The 25,024-nt window shown below is 36.1% G+C and overlaps 1 protein-coding gene across 2 annotated transcripts in view; it reads left to right on the top strand.

Moving 5' to 3' along the window:
* The window catches only part of LRR (capping protein regulator and myosin 1 linker 1 leucine rich repeat protein), a 917,109-nt gene that overhangs the window by 29,975 nt on the left and 862,110 nt on the right, over nt 1-25,024 (top strand). For both annotated transcript variants that reach the window (XM_090401192.1, XM_090401191.1), the window contains exon 2: nt 4,002-4,099. In XM_090401192.1, the coding sequence (XP_090257318.1) occupies nt 4,002-4,099 (98 nt within the window). The remainder of the gene's footprint in view (nt 1-4,001; nt 4,100-25,024) is intronic.

The following is a 25,024-nucleotide window of genomic DNA, read 5'->3' as shown; positions in this document are numbered from 1 at the left end:
GTACAGCATTTTTTGGTAGGATAGGAAGGAAAAGCGTGGTGGTGGAGTACTACTTATGATAAATGATGCTTTATGTCCTTATGACAACTTATAATAGTGTGGGTCTCGCATTTGAGTCTTTGGAGTTCATTGAGGTGTCCATGTAAGTGATAGAATGCTAGTAATTATCACGTTTTGTGCACTATCTGAGTATCTTATGTATCAAGGAAATATCTAATGAAGTGAAAAAAAATGTAATATTTGTTTATTAATGTCAGTTAGTTACTTAATTTTGTTAATTATTGATATATTGATGACTAAATTTTGACATTTAATAATAATAATACATGCAGAGAATACAGTATTCATAAATGCATGCTTTGCACATCGATTAGCCACCCTGTTATAGTATTAATAAATTCTATAAAGCCAAGTTTTTTGATTTTGACAGACAATTAAGCCTAACTTTGATGGAGGAAGATGGGAATATTTATTCTGAAAGCAAATGTCAGAAATGTGGGTTGCATTAATGTGTGATTTTTTAAATCCTTCCCCCACTCCACCCCAGCATTCCTCCATTATTTTGAATCTATAATCAATTTTTATGGCTTATTTATTTAGAGTGGAATTACTCATTGAATAACATTTTACTTCATTATAATTTTACTACATTATAGTCAATGTATAATCAGTTAAGTTGGCAGATGCCCTAAAAGAATACAGAGAAAAATGTAAGAGAGCTATGCTATGTGTGAAAGTAGCTAAACAAAAGTCATGGGGAGACTTCGGTAAGAATATTGCAATTAAGAGAGACCTCCAGGAAGTCAGAGACTGATTGAGGGAGGCCACATACTACATGCACCAGCTATCATCCTTATTTTTGAATTCATTCACACTGCCTGCACACACACACACACACACATACACATCATCCAATGGTAATCCATTCTAATCACGCACCACCCCATGAGAGAAAAATCAAGTCTTCACTCCTTTCTTAGTGTAGTTCATTTTCATCTTCCAAGGGCTTTCTAGTCCTTTCTGTACCCTTCATAAAATGAAAATTCCATCAACTGAAATCCTGTATGACCCTTTCAGAAGTTTGTGTCTCAATCGTATCTCTTTCTCCTGTTTGCTAGTGTCTGCAGTCTACACATTCTCAGACTGTCTTCATAATCAGTATTCCACAATCCTGAAATCATTTTTAACACTCTCAAGGCTTTGTAAAGAGGCAAAATGACATCCTTATCTTTGCATGTGAAAGCCAATGTGCATGACTTTACATTTACTGACACTGAACTGATATCCATTTTCCCATGCCCACAATTCCAGCGTATTCAAATCATTCTGCAAGTACTGCATATCAGCAGCATTCCTGATTATTCTACCTAACTTTTCATCATCAGCAAATATCTATTAATCACCATTCAAATCCTTCCCAGTATCATTAATGTACAGATTGAATAACAGTGGACCAAGGACTGATCCTGATACATCACTAGTTACCTTAAATCCTGCAGACTCAAATCCTCCGTATACCACTCTTTGATATGTCAGTCAGCCATCCTCTTATCCATGCAATTTATGCACCAGAAGTACCATTGTGTATTCATTCCCCTCGTCTAGTTCAATGGTAATATTATTATAGAAAATGAGCAAGTTGCTAAAACATAATCTTCCCTTAGTAATCCCATGATGTTCATTGCAAAGTAGAGATAAGGAAGTTGTTGTTATTCCTCTTTATAAGGCCTTCATATGTCCACATTTGGATAACTGTGCTCAGATCTGGTCTCCTGGGATTTTTGGGAATGAGGAAGTTGTGGAGAGGATTCAGAGGTGAGGAACCAAGATGTTGAGTTGGTTTGTTTAATGTTCCCTATGAGGATAGATTGAGAGTGTGTGTGGACTGCAGAAGTTGGTTGATAGGCAAAAAAAAAAAAAAAAAGGGTGGGATATGATATCACATGATATATGATATGATATATTACATTTAAGTTAATTAAAGTATTTTATAGGATCGATGCAGGAGAAATGTTTCAGCACTTGGCTAGAGGGGTAGAACAAGAGGTCATCCCTGGAAGTTGAGTAAAAATGTGACTAGTAGGAGAAAGAGGATCATTCCTCTACTAAGTTTTGCAGTGGCTACACTACATAATTCAAAGGGCTTGGTCACAAGGTTGAATTCCAAATAATTGGGAATAAAAGGGAATAAAACCGAATCCAAGAATGACAGAGGAATTTCTCTACTGAGTTTTCCAGGTAATATTTATGCAAGCCTACTTGAAAAAAAGTGGAGAAAAATTGTGGAAGAGAAACTGGGAGAAGAACTAGCTGGATTCAGGCCAAATACAATTTGTCAGGATCAGATTTTTACTTTCACAATAGTTGAGAAATCATGGGAATATGACAAGGATTTGTACTTAAGTTTTGTAGATCTGCAAAAGGCATAGAAAAGTTTCTCAAAGCACTAAAGTTATATAGGTAAATTGAACATTACTCAGGACAATACATAGTTTACATTTAAGTTGTAAATCAGCAGTTAAAATTGAATGGAAAACAAGAAGATGGTTTGATGCAAAATGATGTGTAAGACAAAGATGCACATTTTCTACACTGCTATTGATTGTCTATATGGATCACATTATGAAAGAAAGTGGCATTGAACCTGACATTAGAATTAGAAATATCAAACTTGGCTTTTTGCTCCATGCAGATGTTCTACTCTAAACACATCCAACACAAGTCTTCAGGATTATCTAACTAAATTGAATAATAGCTGTAGCAAATTTGACATGAAAATCAGCAATAAAAAGGCAAAAACTATGAAAGTAGGCAAAACATAGAAAACTTCAACTGCATTCTGAATGGAGATCCTATAGAACAAGTAAAATATTTCAGCTATTTAGGCACAGTATTTAGTGAAGATGGCAGGTTAAATCTGGAAATGGGCAACAGAATAAGCAAAGCTAGTGTGATGAGGAGCTGGCTAAATAAATTTTTATGAATAAGAGAGAAATTAGCCAAAACACCAAACTAGTCATATATATAAGACAGTGTTCAAACCAAATTTAAGTTTATGGATCTGAGAGTTGGGTTAGAAATACAGCAATTGATCAAAGAGAACCAGAGACCACAGATATGAGGGTTCTGAGAAAAATTAGAAGAGTTAACAGATGGCATCAATGGAAGAATCATATCAAAAATGAAGACTAGGAAGAAACTTGACATTTATTGGCATTCAAGACTGTGAGCAGTGCTAATCTAAGGTGGTATGGTCACTTAAACTGAATGGGAGAGAAAAGGTCAGCAAAACAGTTGTTTAATGCCAAGGTGGAAGGAAAAAGACAGAGAGGAAGACCAAGGTGGATTGATTCAGTGAGAAATGCCGTAGAATAATGAAATGTTAGATACAACAGTATTGGAGGGCTAACAAGTAATAAAACTAATTTGGAGGAAAATTGTTGATAGTGGACTATTAACATGTTCATTGCCAATCACGCGATATCGCACGATCTCACCAAACGGCCGATCACACGTTATCGCTAACTAAATAAAAAAATAAAAAAAATTTGGCCACCACACGCAATTCCAATTTTCAGCTTGGCAATGAAAGTGTTAATAATGTAAACTTTATCATGTAGTGCTGTCTTAGTAGCCTGAACACCCCTTGAGGGTACATATCAGGAAATTGACGATGATGACTTTCAGATAATTAACCATCCTATTATAGTATTAATTAAATTCTGAAGTCAAGAATCTTGATTTGACAGACACCTAACTTAATGGGGAAAAGATGGGAATATATAATTATTTTATAAGCAAATGTCATAAATGTGTGTTGCATAAATGTGTGGTGATTTTTTAAATCCTTCCACCCCACCTCACCCCCTACTTTCTTCCATGCTGGAATGTGTAATTGGTTTTTATCTTTGTTTATGGCTTGTTTAGTGTAGAATTACTCTTTCAGTCACATTTTACTACTGTGCAAATTATTAGCATATAATATATTTCTTCTTTTATAGAGAGCATTCGTAATGTGCTTGGAAGGAACATTAAGATTTCACTTAAGTGTATAGTCCGGATGGAGACCAAGCCAGAGAAGTTGGAAACACGTGTGCTTGTAAGTAAATAAAAGTAGTTTCATTGATTCTCAAAACTTGTTATAGAGGTCAACTTTAGTTCAGCCTATGACTCTCATATCCTTCCTTTAATTCTTTAAAACCATCATTATATTTAATGCACTCTGCAGAAATGCAATTTACTTATTTACTTACTCCCCCTCTGTGATATTGCATTATATTTCTCTATTTCTCTCTCTCTCTCTCTCTAACAGTTTATTGCACTTGCAAATCACTCCTCTCCTCTTAAGAAAATCCTGTTTCTTACTCTTACTGACCATTTACACTTAACTTTCATGTAATGCCTTTGCCAGGAAATGGTCATAGGGATGATTGCACTATCCCCCACCATCTACTTCCCCCAGGAAATCAGGACAACACATTCTGAATTATCAGTTAAATAATGTGCACACGCGCGCGCGCGCGCGCGCGCACACACACACACACACACACACACACACACACACACACACACACACACACACACACACACACACACACACAATCTATATGTTAGATTATTATCATAATCAAATTCCTGCTGTTTAGGATACTATAATAGTACATATGACTAAGTTTAATTACTAACTGAACAGTTTTCCTCCTAGTTAGTCATTTCTCAGAACTCCACAGTTGTCTTACATTTTGTTCTCTAGAGGCAGTACTAACTTTTTTTTAGTGACCTCACATATGGAAGATCACAAGACCTATAACACAATAGTGCTATGTGTGGGCAAGTGATTAATAAAAGTAATCTATTAATAAGTTTTTTAAAAAGGTGGGCGATTGTGCTCATTGGAAAAAACAATATAGAACAGATAGTTTCCAAAGAACAGAGATAGATGGAATGAAGGAAGATGAGAAGTTCATTTTGTGTGTTTGGAGTTGAACGGTGGTGTATATGGGTATTGACTAATGGCAGCTGCATGTTTAGAAGAAAGTGGAGGAATGGTAGTGGCCAGTTCAGAGGAGCAGTGCCCATGAAAGTACCTATAGAAAAGGTTTGTAATGCAGAAAAATTGTGTGCCTATGGGAAAGTTACTGAAGGGAGTCTCTGAGAGATGGGATTTTCTGTTAAGCATATTGCCTTCTTCTGGATATCATCAAGAATTCTTAGGGAGATTTTCAATGCTCCATCCCAAATGTGAGAACAGTATTCCAAGGTTGATTGAATTCAAGACATAAAATATTAGGAGTTGAGAAGAAGAGAAGCAATGTTCTTGCAAGAAAAGAATAATTTTTTTATGGGATAAAGAGGTTATTGATGTAATATGTTTGTGCTAGGATAAACTGGATGTGACAATCATTCCAAGAAGGATGAAACTGCTTTTGAAGAGATTAGAACATCATCAAAAGTAAGTGGGAGTGAAGTAGGATCTTTCCTGTGTGTAATAAGACAGGACTGAATTTTAATGATGGTGAAATTTACTAAGTTATCTTCACTCCACTTGGGAATAGCAGGCGATCAGTATTTAAGTCATTGATTATGGAAAATCTTCAAGTTTCAGTCATTTGACTACTACAGGGTTTTTCGAATGTGCATCTGTCTATGCAGATGTTTGTCTTCCTCTAGGGCTTATTCATGTCATCAGATACTTAGTTTCCTAATCCTACTTCTCCCACTCTAAGTATCCATACCATCTTAGATTAGCTATCCTTATATATTCTTGAATGCTGACAATGTTATGCTCCGTCTTTCTAATATCTTCATTTTTTATGCCATTCTTTCATTTATGGCATCTGTTCACTCTCTCTTACTTTTTCCTGTACTCTCAGATCCACAAGTTAAAATCATCTTAAACTTTATCTGGAATATTGCTAGTTTAGTGTTTCATCTAATTTTTCTCATATTCCTTATACATTTATTTAACTGCCTCCTGCTTTGCCTATTCTATTTTCTATTGTACATAAATAGCTGAAATATTTGACTTATTCTGTAGATTCTCCATTCAGAATGTAGTTGATGTTTTTCCTGGTTCTACCTCTTCATGTACTCCTTCATTTCCAACATCACTGACTTATAGCTAAGGATTGTAAATTTATCAACTTTTTCAATTACCAATAATTTGGTAAATATTGTCATAAATACTGGTTTACAGGTAATTTCTTACATTTTTAAATAAGCTCAATATTGAATGATAACAATAAAAAAAGTTGTTTATTAATATTTAATTACCACATAAAACATGATATAAAAACAAAAAAAAATTATTGAAACATAGAACATGACATAAATTCATTAAAATTATTCTAAAGAAAAAAGATTAATATTATTAATATAAATTATAAACAAATTTTTATTTCAGAACATAAAAGAGCAACAAAAGATAAGGAAAACATAAACATCTAACTCAATATAAACTTATTTTATTATTTTTATTTTAGGTGTCCTGTTTATTAAAATAAGTGCACAGAAAACATGACTTCTATGGTCTTCTAATTTTAATGTCATTTATGTACAAATTAATCTAACAGTGGGAATAAGCTCTATCAGAACTGACATTTGATGATGCTCATCGGTCAACTGGTCATTAGACAAAAGTCATTTTTAAATAGTTTCCTCTATTTTTTCTTCTTGAAAATGTGTCAGTTCTTTTCTAATGACTTGCATTAAGTCTATAGTGCTTTTTTGCTTTGGAGTTTTTCAGTTTTTTCTTTATCATCAAGTTAAGTTTATTCTTCATAGGTAAATTATCTGATATCGAAGCAACTGAATCTGAAGTTGCAGTCTTCAGACGTGGAATCACTAACTTCAGTGTTGAATTTTCTGTTTTTTTTTTTTTTTTATTATAAAGGTGCTCCACTCCATGATGGAGTGGAGCGGGTGTGAAAATTAATTATGTTAGTGAGACTATTAGACCACAAAAGGATAGGATGGAAGAGATGATTGTATTTGCTGGAATGAATGATTTGAATGGAAAAAAGTGATGCATGAGATAGGATATGGAAGAATTACTGAAAGTAGCAAAAGAAAAGAGTGAGAGAGTTATTTAATAGTGAATGACTTGATGCGTAAGTTATGCAGGAGGGGGGGGAGTGGTGTGGAGTTTGTGGATGTGTGGAGTGAGTTTGACGGGTGAAAGGACTTATACAAGAAGGATGGTTTGCATCTGAATGGATTTGGTCAGAGAGTGGAAAAAGTGTTGTTGAATGAAGGGAAAGTGGATGTGCAGAATCAGGGAAACTAGAGCTTTTTTTGTGGGGGGGAGAGCTATTCCGTAGATATCCAGATATCAGCGAGGCAGTTCAGTGTAAGAATGCGTATAATATGCCTAAGTTAGTACCACTGGTAACAAACCAGAATGGGATAGTTAGTATAAAGCATCAGAATAGTGGTGGGCCTAAGGGCTTTTCCACTTTATGTACTTATGCACTTGTGCTCCTGACTAATGCCAGGAGCATTCAGAATAACAGGAGGAATTTTTGGCATTAGTTGGCTCATCCTGGTCAAAGTTTATTGACATTAGTGGGACATGGCTAACAGAAGATGATATATAGTTAGTGGGATAGAATGTGAAGGGTATAGTGTGTTCAGGGAAGATAGAGAAAAAAGGAATGGGGGAGCAGTGTTATTAATGATAGCTGATGAACTGTAACCAAAGAGAGTAGAAGTTTAACTGCAGGCCAGCAAAAATAGCACATTTGAGGCTATCTGGTGTGAGATAGAGGCCAGCACAACAAAATATACGGTTGGATGCTGCTATAAACCAGGATGGAAAAGATGATGGAAATAGTATGCATCAGCAAATGGACTTAATGAGTGGAGGACAGGTAATTATTATAGGGAATTTCAACTATGAGAACATAGATTGGAAGGAGGAGAGGACACATGGGAGGAAGGAAATGGAATTTTTGCAGTTACTAAGGGATAATTACCCGAGACAGCATGTGATGGAATATACTAGGTTTCGAGACTGCTTGATCGAGTAATTGCATCTGAGAATTTGTCTATAACGAATATGACCATGATTGGAATTTTCAGTTAAGACAGGGTATATGTGGAATTATAAGCCTGTTAAGTATGACAAGCTTAGGAGATTGCTTGGATCGGTGCAAGGGCTGAATGTTGATGTGGATGAGAAGTGGTAAAGGAGTGGTTGAGGGAAACAATGGCAGACTGTATACCTATAGTCAGGAGAGTAAAGTGGAAGTTAAATGTATGAATATCATCATTAAACTGGAGCTGCAAAAAAAAAAAAAAAAAAAGAAACAATTGTGGAGGGAATTTAAGGAGAAAGGTGACCAGCAGGTACATGATGAGTACATGGCACAGGCCAGAAGGGTAACTAGTGTAGTAAGAAAGGCAAAAGCAGAGTATGAAAGGAAGTTAGCAATGCAGGCTGAAGATAATCCTGAACAGTTCTTTTGATATATTTCAAGTAACAGAAAGAATGTATATAGCAGACTGATTTTAGTGAATGCTGATGGTAGGGAGGTAACTAAATTAGTCAAAATAGTATAATTACTAAGTGAACACATTGCAAGAGTATATCATCCAGGTGGTGATATGCAAGAACAAAAGAACCAAAGACATATAGGAACTGAGGTAAATGAAATAGAGATGTATAGCATATTACAGAACCATAATGTGAATATAGCTGTGGGATTGGAAGGTATACCAGCTTGAGGTTTACCTGAAATGGTGAGATTGTCAGTGCTCTTGACCATATTGTTTAATCTAAATCTCAGCTCTAGGTTAGTCCTGAGGGGAGGGAAGGAGAATTAAATAGTTCCATTGCATAAAGGAGTTTCCAAGACTGATGTAGCAAATTACTGACTGATCAGCATATCAGAAGTTGTTGTCAAAGAATTGGAGTAGTTGGTCAAGAGAAAAGAACAGGTATGGGTGGATGGAAATGGGATACTCTATGGGGGGGGGGGCAACATAGTTTTGTAAAAGGTAGGTCGTGCCTCAGTAACTTGCTCATGTTTTATAATACAGTGATAGCTGAGTTGGATAAAGGTAATGGGTTTACAGTGATACTGCTGGACTTTGCAAAGGCCTTTGACAGGATAACACATGGAATTCTAATCAGTAAACTGCAGCACATAGGAATGGATATAGGGTTTGTGAGAGAGCGAGAGATATCAGAGAGTAGTTTATTCAGGAGTAGAGTCCAAAAGAGGACCTGTAACTAGTGGCATGCCACAGGGTTCTGTTCTAGGACCACTACTGTTTAATTTGTACATTACCGATATAGGAAAGGATCCGAGAAGAACTGTTCAGTTATTTGCCGACAATGCAAAATTGGTAGAACCATAGTTAATACAGATGATGTCAAAATTTTGCAGGATGATTTGAACAGATTAGCAAACTGGACAAAAGAGAATGGATGTCAGTTTAATGTGGCAAAGTGTAAAGTTATGCATTTTGGGGTGAAAAGATTACCAACTGTATAACACATTGGTGGAACTGTACTCCAGAAAATTGATGAAGCCAAAGATTTGGGAGTGTTAGTGGATAGGGAGTTTAGTGGGGACATGACTAAAGTGGCTCATCGAATTACTTGGTTACTGAAGAATACTTTGACATTCAGAGATGAGCAGTTTATTGTTCCTCTTAATTGAGCCTTGATAAGACCCCCCCCCCCCCCACCTTGACGACTCTGTGCAGATATGGGTGCCAGGGTTTCTTGGTGATGAGGAGGTGGAGAGTATTCAGAGGTGAGTGACCAAGATAGTAGCAGGTCTATGGAATGAACCTTACGAGAACAGGTTGAAGATTTATGGGTTACAGAAACTGGTAGATAGGTGGAAAAAGGGTGATATGATTAATATATATAAATTATTGAGGGATTTTTACAAGATTAATTCATAGGAAATTTTTCAGAACAGGTCTGGTGGTGGGAGAACTAGGGGCAACCCATGGAAACTGAATTAGCAAGTGTGTGAGAACCAGGTTTTTTGCTTGGAGAGTTGTAAATGCACGGAATAACTTGCCTGAGTCTGTTGTGGGTACGATGACTGTGAATGAGTTGAAAGCAAAGTATGATAGATATTGCACAAATGTTGGATAGTTTTCTTGACATGATGTTTAGGGCCTTCTTTGATGAGTCTAAGGACTCCTTGGAGTAGCCTGTAATAATAATTTTTTTTTTTAATGTCAAATAATACTTCATTATCTGTCAGTTAAATTACATACAGTTTAATTATGCATACAATTTATATAATACATACAATTTAATATAATTGTATACAGTTTAAGAGATAACAATACAATTTTTCACATGTAGTTTACTTCAGATTCCAATTTATCTCATACTTTGTACAGTGTGCAAGTCATATTGTACAACAATTCATCTGTTATTAGTAGTGATAACGATTTTAGTAATAGTGTACAATCAATTATAGTTCAGTTACACAGGATAGATTACACGATTATCTATCTATATAATTTTTTTTTTCTCTACAAAATGCTAGGAAAATATCTTATTTAAATTGTATAAATAATGATATTAACAATGTGTTTTACATCTTTTTTCACATACATATTTACAATGATTCACTTTTTATTAAATTGATTATAATATTTACTTGTAATAGACAGAAGCCTATAAATATAAAAGATAACATTCAAGGACCAGCAATCATGAAAAGCGAAATAGAGAATGCTATACGAACAAGTAAAACAGGAAAAGCCAGTGGACCAGATGGTGTGCAAACAGAATTTTTAAAATTAATAGAACCAGATAACATCAAACTTCTTGAAAAACTATTTAATAAAATATATGAAAGTGATGAATTTCCATCAGATTGGCTCAAATCTACATTTATCACTGTCCCAAAGCGAATTCCTGTGGTGACTTCCGACTTATTAGTCTAATGAGCCAAACATTAAAAATATTTTTGAAAGTAATTCAGAATCGTATTTATAGAAAAAGTGAAGAAACTCTAAGTGAAACACAATTCGGCTTTCGGAATGGTTTTGGTACTAGAGAGGCCCTTTTCTGTACCCAAATATTGATACAAAAATGCATAGAAAAACAGAAATCTGTCTTTATGTGTTTCATAGATTTTGAAAAAGCATTCAACAAAGTCAGACACACTAACTTAATAGAAGTCCTTCAACAAATAAGGCTAGACAAACAAGACATAAGACTAATAACAAATCTGTATTGGAATCAGTCAGCTACCGTTCATTTAGACAACATTACCACCAGTGATATTAACATCAAAAGAGGAATGAGACAAGGATGTGTGCTCTCACCACTCCTGTTCAACATATATGCAGAGGGAATCACAATAAATGGAAAGATTGTTAACAACCTTCAATATGCAGATGACACCGTGCTAATTGCAGATAATATTATGGATCTCCAAAAACTCATTGACAGAGTATACATAGAAAGCCAAAGAATGGGAATAAATATAAACATCAACAAGACAAAATACATGATCATCAGCAAACATCCAGCCTCATCAATGATACTCAATGGGAAAAATATTGATCAAGTGTCAAGATATAAATATCTTGGTTGCTGGCTTAATGAACGGTGGGATCCAGAAATAGATATAAAGACAAGGATTGAAGTTGCACGGCAGTCCTTCATGAAAATGAGAACATTATTCTGCAATAAAGACCTAAACATGGAAGTCAGATGCCGAATGCTGAAATGCTACGTGTGGTCTATTCTGCTCTATGGAGGTGAAACATGGACATTGAAGGTGACAACCATCAAGAAAATCGAAGCCTTTGAGATGTGGCTATACAGAAGAATGCTAAAGATATCATGGACAGAAAAAATTACCAATGAAGATGTCTTAAAATCCATTGGCAAAGCTAAACATACAAATAATCAAGAAACGAAAAACATCATATCTTGGCCACATCATGAGAAACAGTAAATACCAACTTCTACAAACTATTTTGATAGGAAGAATTGGTGGCAAAGGAACTAGAGGAAGAAAAAGAATATTATGGTTTGACAACATCAAGACGTGGACAGGAAAGAGCAGTGCACAACTGCTCAGATTAGCACAAGAGTGCAGTTTGTTCGCCAAGATGGTCGCTGACCTTCAATAGAAGATAGCACAATAAGAAGAAGAATTTACTTGTTTCTTTGGGTGGCATTTCTGATTTCTTCCTCGAAGCTTTGCAGAGCTTATCTGAGGAAGATAATAGATAGCGGTGGTTTTGTTTCTATACCCGTCACAAGCCAGATGCTGATTTTACTGTTTGTAGGTACATGCTTGGAAGACTACTACTGCTTGTGCATGGTTTGAATTTTTTTGCAAGTGGGATTGGATTTGGATATGGTGTGTTTGTGTCCTTGTAATGGTGTTTTTTGAAAGAGGCTTTGTTATAGGTTTTGTCTCTGTGTGTGTGTGTGAGAGAAAAGAGGAATTTCTCTAATTTTCATTCTCTCTATAATATTTATATAGCACCTGTTTCAGTTCTCTGTAGGTCCCTAGTTTCTGTCATCGAACAGCAGTTTGTTTATTATGTCAGGTACGTAGAAGTTTCAGGTGGCTTTGCTATAGTGATTATTGTACTTATATGTTATGTAGTTTGTTGACTGTGGTCTTGTTGCTCTATAGGTTGGACTGAAGTAATGTTTTAACTTGACTATGTAGTGGCATAAGTGTTTCACCTTAAATTTTGTGTTCTGTCCATGCTGCCTGCATAACTGTGGGTTGTTCCCAGAATATCAGTTTTACCATTTTATTTTGCAACCATTGTAACATGTTAAGGTTGTAGTTTGCGCAGAATGTGTATGATGTGATTGCATATCTTAAAATGTTTTCACATAATGCTTTATAGATTAGTATTTTTGTGTGTGTGTTGGGGCAATGTCTTTTAATTGATATAGTTTGCTTGTTATTATCCTGAGTTTATATGGCTATTCCAACTTTGATCAGCATCGAAGTGAAGTCCGAGATAGCGTGTTGATTTCACCTGTGTGATGGTTGTAGTTTTAGGATCAGCACTTTGTGTATAGGAGGATGGATGTTGGATAGTGAGATATTTAGTTTCTATGGGTAGGGTTTGGGGTTTTTTTATCATTAGCTTTGTTTTTCCAGGGTTTATATATATATATATATGGCGTTTTCGGTTAGCCAGTGATTTGATTGATGTTGTGTTGCATATTTGTGTAAGCGATATTTGAGTTGTTGTGAATAGACACTATGGCCATGTCATCTGCGTATTGGCAGATTTTACTTTTTAGGGGAAGATGGCTTATGTCGTGCATATATATGTTAAATAGAATGGGAGATAAAATAGCTCCTTGTGGTATTCCACTGTATGCTGATCCTATACATGTGATGTGCTTCCTGTTTTTCATGTATGCTTTAAACCCCTGGAGTAGATGACCTCGATTCCGATATGTGTTAGTTTCGTTAACAAGGTTTTGTGTATTAGTGTGTCAGATGCTTGTTAGGTAAATGAAAATGACTAATACTATTCTGGTTTTATCCAGTGAAGCGTTTATTAGGTCTGTGAAATCTTCCAGGAGTGTTGCTGTTTCTTTATTTTTTTGAAAGCCATATCGTGTTTTGGGGATTTAGAATTTTTCAACGTATGTGGAGAGTTTTGCAATGCAAGTTGCGTTCCATGATTTGGTTGATTACAGACAATGTGGCGATGGGTCTGTGATTACTTATAATGTTTCTTTTTCCTTGTTTATGTATGGGTGTAGTTAATGCTGCCTTTAGTGTTTTAGGTATGTGCCCCATTTCGAACAGTTTATTTAACAATTTTAGTATAACTGGACATAGGTTGTAATGAAGGTTTATTTTCTTGATCCTGAGAATTAATAATAATATTTTTGGTTTACAGGTCAAATGTTGATCAATTTTATTAACTTAACCAACTAGTTTTGCCAAACTTTAACTGTTGGCATCTTCAGGGCACTTACATATAGGCTGAAACAATCTCACAATTTTGTGTAACTATAAAATTGACAAGAATAACAGTAAAAAACTGACTAGAATAATTACAAATAAAATAGTATTGAACATGTGTGAAACACGTATCGTGTGTACAAGATTAGCTAGCTGTTGCTAAGGAACTTTCTGTAGTTTGTATTAAAGTTCATTTCTTTTGTTTTTAAAGATTTGATTAGGGTTTTCCATAACTCTGGGAGTATTAGGCCTTGATTTCTGTTAAGGTTGACAGTAGAACGGGCGACTGTGGCTGCTGCTTTGAAAATTCTTGAATGGTAATCTTCCTGTAAGTAAGGGGAACAACTTTTGTCCCATTCGATGGCATGGTTAGTCATAGAGAAATGAGACGATAGGCCAGAAATGTCCTGTCTGTTGTTTTTGACATAGCCGATGTGCTCTTTTTGCCTGATTTCAAGGCTTCTCGAAGTCTGTCCAATGTTACTAGAGCCACACGAGCATGGAATATTATAAATTCCAGCATATTTATAGAAAGGGTGGTTGTCTTTTGGAGATCTTAGTAGTTTACGAATAGGTTCTATTGGTTTAAATGTTACTCTTATTTTGTGTTGTTTGAGGAGGCTGGTGAGCTTGTAGGAGATGCCACTTACAAACGGAATTGCAATAGTTTTTATATATTGAATATCTTCTTTTTCTTTTTGTGGTGGTTCAAAGAAAAGGACTTTATTGACTAGTCTTCTTGGACAGCTGTTCAAGTACAGATTGTTGGAAATTAATGTTAACTCATCTTGAAGGGTCTCATTGTCTGTTGTGATGCGAATTTGCTCTCTTCTTTAACATGTGTACAATGCTGAGTTTATGTGAGATGGTGAGAGGAGCTGAAATGTAGGTAGTGACCTGTATTGGTCGGTTTTCTGTACACCAATAGATTTATACTGCCATCAATTTGTTTTTTGATTAAAATGTCTAAAAATGGTTAAGTTAATTAAATTGATCAACACTTGATCTGTAAACCAAAAATATTATGGACATAGGTTGGTTGAGTGTTTCTTGATGTCTTTTGGTCTGATTCTGTCTATCCCTGGTCCTTTGTTAGGGTGGTTAATTTGTTGAATTGCAAGTGATAGTTCTTCTTTTGTTACAGTGGGGAACCTGACTGGGTTGCTCTTGGACCTAGTGGAAAATGTTTGTTTGTGTGAGGAGAGATTGTTTCCTGTAGTTTTTGGACACAGTTCACAAAGTGCTGATTAAAGTTATTTGCCAACCGTTTGAGTGACTTGGGGTTGCAAGCAAAGCTATGTTTTATTGTTTATGAAGCAGTGGTTCTGTGTATATTGTCCAGCATTTCATTAATCAGGTGCCAGGTTTCTTTTATGTCATTCTGAGCTGTTGTTAATTTGTTTCTGTAATAGTTTCTTTTTGCCGTTTTAATGTGTGTAGTTAAGAGATTCCATTTTCTTTTGTATTCAGCTTGTAAAACGGTATTGTTAGGCGACTTCTTGAGTTGTTTCCATAGGGCATCTTTTTTTGTATGTCTATTAATATGTTGTCTGTTATCCATGGATTCTGTTTAGTTTGGACACGTATTTTTAGTTTTGTTAATGCTTTGTTATATATTTTATTAAAGGCAAGTTTAAGATTATTATATACAGCATCAGCAGAGTCTAAAGATGCTATCTGCATCCAGTCTGTTTTTCGGATTTCGTTGTTTACTATTGTTTCGTTTAGGATGCTATTATACTGTTTTGTAGTGTTAGTGAGTTTTAAGGGTTCTTTGTTCAGTGTGTAACTGTAATGCTGTGAAATAATGGTCTGCCAGTTTGCACGTTATGATGGCTGCTGTGTAGCTGTTTGGAGGGGGCCCCGTATATTTATGTGGTCGATACAGGATGAGGTAGTTGTATTTCCGACTATCTCTTCTCCTATATACGACTGTATGGATGGGATTATGTTATATTCTGATAAGAGGTCTAGGTATTGTTCTGTGTTGTTATTTATGTTCCTAATGTTTATATTCATGCCACCTATTATTATCAAGTATTCTAAGGCACCTTCTTCCTTGGCTGAAAGTTATCTGTTTAATTCATCTAGAAATTTTGTAGTGCTTAAGTTGGGTGGTCTGTATATTGTGTTTAATATCAAGGAGTTTTCTTGTTTGATGTTTTTAATTTCGATGCATGTTTTCTGCAAATTCTAATTTATAGTTTATTTCTATTGCGGTACATATATATATCTATATATATATGTATGTACCGCTGCCTCGTTTAGTTTGTCCGCAGTGTTTGTGTTGTTGGAAATTTGGCATTTGGTAGCTGGTTGCCTCTTCGTTTGTTGTAGATACTTCAGTCAGTATTAAAATGTCTATGTTGTCTATATCTTCCTTCAGATAAGCTTGCAGGGTTAGCCAGTGTTTTTGAATGCTCCTGATGTTGATGTGGAGAATAGATAGTCCTTTTTTTTTTGGGGGGGGGGGGGGGTTGTCACTTGTTTCCATTCTGTTATCGATTTCAGAATGTGGCAGTTGTCATGTTTCCAGGGTGATTACATCTGCTTGGTGGTCTGCATTAACGTAGATTGGTGTACCCATCCCTTCTTTACGACTTATCAGTATTCCTTTTAATGTGGCAGCCTGTTGAGGTTTTCTACGGATTTTATTTGGGTTGGTTTTGCTTCTTGTGTCTTTTTAAGGAATATTTTGCTGTCACTTATCAATATAAACTGGTAATTTTTTTCCGTTTTTACTTTCATTGTTTGGTATAAAGTTTCTGATAATATGATGTTAAGTATTCGGACAAGTATATTCAGGTATTCTCGTAGACAGGCTTATACGTTGGTTATGCATTATTAAAACACTTAAGGAATTGACCAACATAGTTAAGAATATAAATTAAATTATACTTTAATAAATATTTCGATATTTCAGCAACGTCACATTGCCATCTTCTAAAGGAACTTACAAAAAAAGGCATGCGCACGTAGGCACTACAACACAGTAACTGAGAATGAAGAGATGAAGCTATTGTTCTCCTAAAAGTCCTGATGGTGCCCTCTAGCGGGCTAAGTAGGTGCTCTTGGCCGTTGGGCTGAAAGTCTGCTGATGTAAGTCGCATACAACCAAATTTGTTGAGGTTTGGAGAATTTCTTAGGGCTGAGGCTGATTCCATAAAAAGTCTTTCGTATTTGTATTTGGTACGGTGTATTACTGTAGCTTTCTTCCACCGTATTCTGTGGCGAGTATCCAGAGCATGGTCTGCAAGACCAGAATGGCTGTACTTGTGACCAACGTAGTTGGTCATAAGTACAGCCATTCTGGTCTTGCATACCATGTTCAGAAATTGTGTTCAGAAATTCTGATATTCACTGTCCTGCCTATTTGGCCAAAGTAAGACAGTTTACAACTGCAAGGGACATGGTATACACCAGGTAGGTCCAGGGGAAGTGGTTGGTCTTTAGTGGAGCGGATAAGGGATGCCAATTTTCTGTAAGGTCTGTAACAGAAGGTCAGGTCATGTTTTTTTAAGATTTTGGTAATTTTTTCCGAGGTGCCTCGGATGTAGGGAATGGTGATGGATTTAGAGTAATCCTTGTTGTGGAGGGAGGGGGGGGGGGGATCTGTCGTTTGTAGGTTCTAATATTTTTTGGATTTTTTTTGGGGGGGGGGGTGGCCATTGGCTGAGAAAGTGTTGTGGATGTGATTTAGTTCAGTGTTAAGAGCCAAGTCGTTTGAACAGATTAGTTTAGCCCTGTTGTATAGTGTTTTCACCACTCTTATTGTTGTGAGGGGGGAGGATTGTTGGTGAATGTATCTGCCTGTATGGGTGGGTTTTCGGTAAACTGAGAAAACCAAGGTTCCATTAGGCTGGTGGGTGACTAGTGTGTCTAGAAAAGGGAGGCTGTTGTTATCCTCTTTTTCCAGGGTGAACTTGATTCTGGGGTGTTGGTTTATGTGTGTTAAGAAGGAGAGGAGTGTTTCAGATTCATGTGGACAAATAGCAAACACATCATCAACGTAGTGAAGCCATATGGTTGGTTTTTGTGAGGCAGAGGCTAAGGCTTTTTCTTCAAAGGTCTCCATAAAGAAACTGGCCAAGGGTGGGGAGTGTGGTGAACCCATGGCTGTCCCCTCAATTTGTTTGTAGAATTTTCCCTGCCAAACGAAATAGCCTGAGTTCATTGTGAACTGAAATAAGGTTGAGATATCGGGAGAAAATTTAGCTTGAATTAGCTAATTAGGTGAAAACACTATACAACAGGGCTAAACTAATCTGTTCAAACGACTTGGCCCTTAACACTGAACTAAATCACATCCTCAACACTTTCTCAGGCAATGGCTACCCCCCCCCCCCCAAAGAAATCCAAAAAATATTAGAAACTACAAACCACAGATCCCCCCCCCTCCCCTTCCACAACAAGGATTACTCTAAATCCATCACCATTCCCTACATCCGAAGCACCTTCGAAAAGATTACCAAAATCTTAAAAAACATGACTTGACCTCCTGTTACAGACCTTACAGAAAATTGGCATCCCTTATCCGCTCCACTAAAGACCAACCACTTCCCCTAGACCTACCTGGTATATACCATGTCCCTTTCAGTTGTAAACTGTCTTACTTTGGCCAAACAGGCAGGACAGCGAATATCAGAATTTCTGAACACAAGGACTACATCCGTTTTCACAAGTACAGTCAAGTACAGCCATTCTGGTCTTGCAGACCATGCTCTGGATAACGGCACAGAATATGGTGGAAGAAAGCTACAGTAATACATGTAGCAAATGCAAATTCGAAAGACTTTATGGAATCAGCCTCAGCCCTAAGAAACTCCCCAAACCTCAACAAATTTGGTTGTATGCGACTGTCCCAAATTCGGGAGGCTTACATCAGCAGGCCTTCAGCCCAACGGCCAAGAACACCTACTTAGCCCGCTAGAGGGCACCATCAGGACTTTTAGGAGAACAGTAGCTTCATCTCTTCATTCTCAGTTTCTGTGTTGTAACACGCAGGCACGTTGCACGTGCCTTTTTTTGCAAGTTCCTTTAGAAGATGGCAACGTGATGTTGCCGAAATATAGGAAATATTTATTAAAGTATAATTTAATTTATATTCTTAACTACGTTGTTCAATTCCTTAAGTGTTTTAATAATATTGGGGTATTGTTGTGGGTTCCATTCAGATCCTTGACTATTGGTTTTTTAATCCTGCTAGCTTTTATAAGGGTAACTTTTGTTGAACTGTTAGTGAGTCGCGCCACGACGAGGGGAGGACGGGATTACTTTCTCTTTCCCTTTTTTGGTAATCGATGTACTAACTGGATATCTTTTGATTCTATGGAAGCACCAATTTTCTAGCATTGTTGAATTACCATGTATTTTAAATGTTCTGTAGCAATTTCTGGGAGACCATCTATGAGGAGATAATTTTTATACTGCTTTTGGTTTGAGTTCATAATGTTATTTTAAAGAGTTTAGTTCTTGTCGTAGTTCCGTTGTCTCTTTAATTAAATTATGCTGTCTTTCCGTTAGCTCTTTAATGCAGTTTTTAATTTCCCTAACAGTCTGTAAAATGTCTTCTACTGAGCTATTATTAAATTTAATAAATTCCTCATATTGGTTGAATTTTTCGGTAATTTGTACGGTATATTTTTCAAATAGTTCTCCAATAAAATTGATTAACAGTCTTTTAGGTTTTGTAATCTATTTTCTAGTAATGCATTCAAAGTTGCTTCACCTGGGTTTCCGTTGTTGTATTCTGTTTTTCATTTCCTCTGCTGTTGATTACCATGTTAGCTATTTGCTGCCTGTGGTAGTTTTCTGCATTGGCTGTTTCCCGCCTGCAGTTGAAGGCGACATTCCTTTGTTTTGTCTACAATGTGGACACTTCCACTCATCATGCTTTGCATTCGACGTTCGCTGCCAAGTGGCCACGGACAATCCCGAACATAGAAAATGCATGTTTCTCTGGCAGTTCCTGCAGGTTATGTGGTTTTCTTCCCCCGTTGTCTTCCTGGCATTTATAGCACTTCATATTTCTGGTTTTGACAATCTTGCTGAGACTGCTAAAATGGCGACTTCCTTTGTTCTCCTCTCACGTAGTTGACTGATGTATACTTTGAACTTTGAATAATTATAATTTACTTATTACTTAACAGATACTTACAGTTTTTATGTCAATATGTTCAGCTTGAAGAACGAAATTCACAAGAAAAAACCTACTTTACAAGAAAACAAAATTCACAAGAAAAAAACCTACTTTGCGACTTAACATATGCAGACATCGAAATAGTGTGCTTGCTACTGCTTGCTGCTAATAATAATAATAATGATTATGTTTGTTATTGTATAATTTTTGGTTTTGTTAAAAATTCTGTAATCTTTGTCATTCAATTTCTTGGGATCATAAAGATATTGCAGAATAAGTGGTTGTCCTTCCTTTATACAAGCTATAATGAATCTTTAAGTTCATTACTTAAAAAGGTGTTTTGATTTATTAGCTCATTTAGTATAAATTTTAATGTGATATCAGCGATATACAGTAAACCCTTGCTGAAAGCGGGGGTTACGTCATTAATACATTGCACGCACGGCAAAATCGCATTCTGCAAAGTTAACTTTCTATGGAAAAAATGTGTTAGGTATAGTTCAAATTAAGAAAGCATGCATGTATAATTTAAACTAACCTAAATATTGTTGTAATTAAAAGGGAAAAATGAGACAAATGTTAATTGAAAGGATTTTTATTACTGCTTAATAAGTAGGTACACGATACAGTTATTTTTTTAAAAAGCTAGTGATTTTTGCTTGGGACAATGACTGACACAGCTCTTTAAAAGTTTCGCGGTAAGGAGTGCAGATTTTTTCAATGCCTTTCATAAAGTGTCCTCTTCTTTCTTCATTCGGGCCAATCTCCATTGCAAAATCAGGCAGTTCCTGTGCCTTTTTTAACAATTCGTTTATCTTCTTGTAAGTTAAAGGCGCTTTATCTTCTTCACTATCGCTGCTTTCACTGGTGGCTGGTGTTACAAGATCATCCAATTCTTCATTTGTCATTTCTCGATTGTCATTTTTGATTAATTCTTTGACTTCTCCTTCTTCCATATCTGAAAATCCTTTGCCGCCAATTGCTTTTGCAATTTGTATGATTAATTTGTACAATCCAAGCTATTAATATTTTTTCCATCTTTTCCAATTGCGGAATTCTTCTTGAAACTTGAGCAACCGTTGCCGAAGTATTGCCTGAAGCTTTGACACTAGACCGAATCTTTTCTTCATTCTCCCGTATTGTTCTTATGCTTGATTCGTTTATAGCTAGTTCTCTTGCAAGCGATGAAACACGTGTACCATTTTTCAACTTATCTAAAATTAAAATTTTCTGAGATAATGTCAAACTTTGCGTCTTTTTGCTGCTTTATCCTCTTCATTCTTCCTCTTAGATGTCATATTGAATTTTTGAAATTAAAAGAAATGCAAAAGGAGAAGAGGATAAACACTGATAAATACGTGATTACACTCTGCTAACGTGTAATGAAATAATCGCCTCTCAGCCTGGGTCACTCAGCTAGTGGGCAGCGCCAGGCAGGATTGCCGGCTGATGCTCTTCAGCGTACCACGTATGGATGAAATTGTAGCGTTGGACAAATTAAATGGAAATAATTAAGATAACGCATATTTGCAAAATCACGTTCTGCAAATCCGCTCTGGGCAAGGGTTTACTGTATATAGATTCATGTTTTCCACAAAATAATTCTTCTAAATCAGCTCTTCCCGAACTGTGGGCCATGGCTCCCTTGGGGCCATTAGTTTTGTTGAGGGGAGGGCCATGAAATAATGAAAAGAAATTTAAAATGTTTTAAGGCTAAGTCAGATGTTTTAAGACCATGTCAAATGTATCTGTAAGATGCTAAAAATGTAATATTTGTATTTGATTTTTGCAATATTCGCTGTGTATGTTTTGCATTGAATATAAAAACAATAAATATTACAATAATATATGTCTGTATTGTGATTTTTTTTTCGATGCGGCACTGAAATATTTTAATTTTTCAAAAGGGGCCTTTACATCCATAAGTTTTGGAAGCACTGTTTTAAATCATCCTTTATCGGTTGCAGTGCTAATATTGTATGAGAGAGCAATTCAAGTTCATGATCTGTAAAGCTTATTGATAAAGCTGAGTCCATTATCAGATTTTTCTTTTTTTTTTTGTTGGTGATCTGCATAATATTGTTGATCCTTTTATATCTTTGCTATCAGAGAACTTAGTTGTAATTTTTCTATAAAATATGAGAATCAGTGAATGTATCTTGCAGCACCTGTAAAATATCGTCTTCATTATCATCAGAAATGTTACAATCATCTTTCTCAGATAGTTCTTTATTAAGCCTCCATAGCGCAATTAGAAAAACAACAGTACATTGCACCCTTTGATTGGAAAAGGCGTAAGTTCGATTCTCGTTGAATTGGGAAGAATCTTTATATGGAATTTTTCAATTGAGGGTGAGTCATCCGATCTCATATGGTGGTAACAGGGTATTTTTTCCTCCCAGAAACTTAAGTTTTTCTTCCTGCATACAGACAAATGTGCCTTTAGGACTCAAGCAATTTACAGACACACACACACACAAAAAAAAATACTAGTGGTGGTGAGCAGTAGATGGTGTTGGTGTATATCAGGGTTCAGCCACCTTTTCAGACTTGCGGGCCACATTCAAGTTTTATTTTTAATAATCAGGCCACAAGCATTTAATTAACAGAAATAGTGAGTGAAAAAAACACTTAGGTTATCAATTTTTATTATATAAATCTTAAAAAAAACACAGAAATATTTAAAATATGAGATAAAGTATGACATTCTTGTAATGACATCTGATATTATATTCTTTCATAACAGCAACACTTTTATGACAAATAAGACAAAGGGGCTTACCTTCGTTATCAGTAAAGTACTTACTATTCCAATCATCATTAAACCTTCTTCCTTCATCTGCAATTTTACGTTTTCTTGAACTCATTTTTGAAATTTTTTAAAAAAAATATATATCCTCTGAAAATAATAGTTGATGTTATTGAATTATTGGATTATATTAAAAGACGGACCAGGGAACATGACTGTAAAATGTACCAAAATCTCAGTTGTCATCGGATGAAGTCACCTTTGTTATCCCCACTCATGATGACTCACATGGTTGATTCGTGCCAAGTTGCACAGCAATATCACGAAGTATAGGTATAAAATTATTTTTAATTTATTATTCATATTATAAAATGCTATTTAAATAATTCAACATACGGGCCACATCCCATGTAAGTATTGTCAACCTTTTATGTGCTGCCGAAAATCTATGTTTGGACCGCATGCGGCTGTTGGTTGCTGACCCCTGGTGTAGATGATGCAGACAAAGAATTGTAGAGTGAGCACCCTCCCTCGATGAGTCTTTGGACTCCTTGGAGGTGTCACAAAATAATAATAATAATAATTCAACTATTCTCTTTTTCTATTTGTCAACATCATTTTCTTGTAAATTATTTTTACTATAAAGAAACTGATTACATAATCAGTTCGAAGGCTAATTGTTGTACTACTTTCTTCATTACTGAAGTTCCATCTATTGTAATAAATATACTACTTTTAAAAGGAAATTACATTTTTTTCGTTTTATTTTGAAGAAGAGTTAAATATCTGTCTGCAGCCATACAAACATGAATACAACATAAACCAAGATTCCAAAATTTATTATCACGTTGCATGGACAGTAATATTCATGTATCATCAGTTAACAGATGTCTGCTCATCAATTGTTAAACAAAATGTTTTACCACAAATATTACTCACTGATATCTCATTGATTTTTTTTTTTTTTTTGCTGGACGAGGGCTACCGCATCAAGGGCGGGTGCGGTTAAAGAAGCGAGCCCAGCAGGTGGACAGGATGTTGCGAGTGGGAACACTGAATGTTGGAAGCATGACTGGAAGGGGAAGAGAGGTGGCAGACATGATGATGAAGAGGAAGTTGGACATTTTATGTGTGCAGGAGACAAGGTGGAAGGGGGGAAAGGCAAAGGAACTGGGAGATGGATATAAATTGTTCTACTCTGGAGCGAATAACAAGGGAAGAAATGGTGTAGGAATTGTGGTGTGTGGCAGAATGAAGGGTGAAGTACTGGACGTAGGTAGAAGGAATGACAGTATCATGCGAATGAAATTGGGTCTTGGAGAAGAGCGGGTGGTCGTATTATGTGTATATGCCCTGCAAGTTAGTTGTACAGCAGAGGAAAAAGATGAGTTCTGGAACGTGCTAGATGAAGAAATGAGGGAATTGGAAGAAAATGAGATGGTGATTGTCGGAGGAGACTTGAACGGACACATAGGAAGACAGAATAGAGATTGTGAAAGGGTGCATGGTGGCCACGGAGTGGGAATGATGAACCAGGAAGGAGAGAGGGTTGTGGACTTTGCAGTAGCGTTTGATCTGGCAATTGTGAACTCGTTTTTCTACAAGAGGGAAGAACATTTGATAACATTTAGGAGTGGTAACAACAGCTCACAAATTGACTACATTTTGACTAGAAGAAAACATCGTAAGGTTGTGACAAATTGTAAAGTAATTCCAACAGATCAAGTAGCACAACAACACCGACTGCTGTGCGCAGACTTTAAAATAAGATCGAAGATAAGAACTTCTGGATGCCATGGGATGAAGACAATTAAGTGGTTTCGCTTAAAAGAGGAGAGTGTGAGGAATCATTTTAGGGAGAGGGTGTTAGAGAGGATTTCGGATGGACTGGAAAGTGTACAAGATTGGTGGAAACATAATTCAAAAGTAATCCTGAGCTGTGCAATCGAGGTGCTTGGTGAGACATCTGGAAAGATTAGAGAGCAGAAGGAGGGTTGGTGGTGGAATAATAATGTACAAGTGGCAGTGACAGCTAAGAGGAAGGCAAAGCAGAAGTGGGGTGAGTCAAGAGTGGAAGAGGACAGAGAGGTGTACAAAGAGAGAAAGCAAGAAGCCAAGAGAGTTGTGGCACAGGCAAAGGCCATGGCATATCAAGATCTGTATGATCAATTAGAAACAAAGGAAGGACAGAGAAAA

This window comes from Typopeltis vanoorti, chromosome 12, assembly GCF_054136105.1.
Source record: "Typopeltis vanoorti isolate ZY-2024b chromosome 12, IOZ_Tvanoo_1.0, whole genome shotgun sequence".
NCBI classification, from domain to species: Eukaryota; Metazoa; Arthropoda; class Arachnida; order Uropygi; family Thelyphonidae; genus Typopeltis; species Typopeltis vanoorti.
This window is presented reverse-complemented; position numbering and strand designations above follow the sequence as displayed.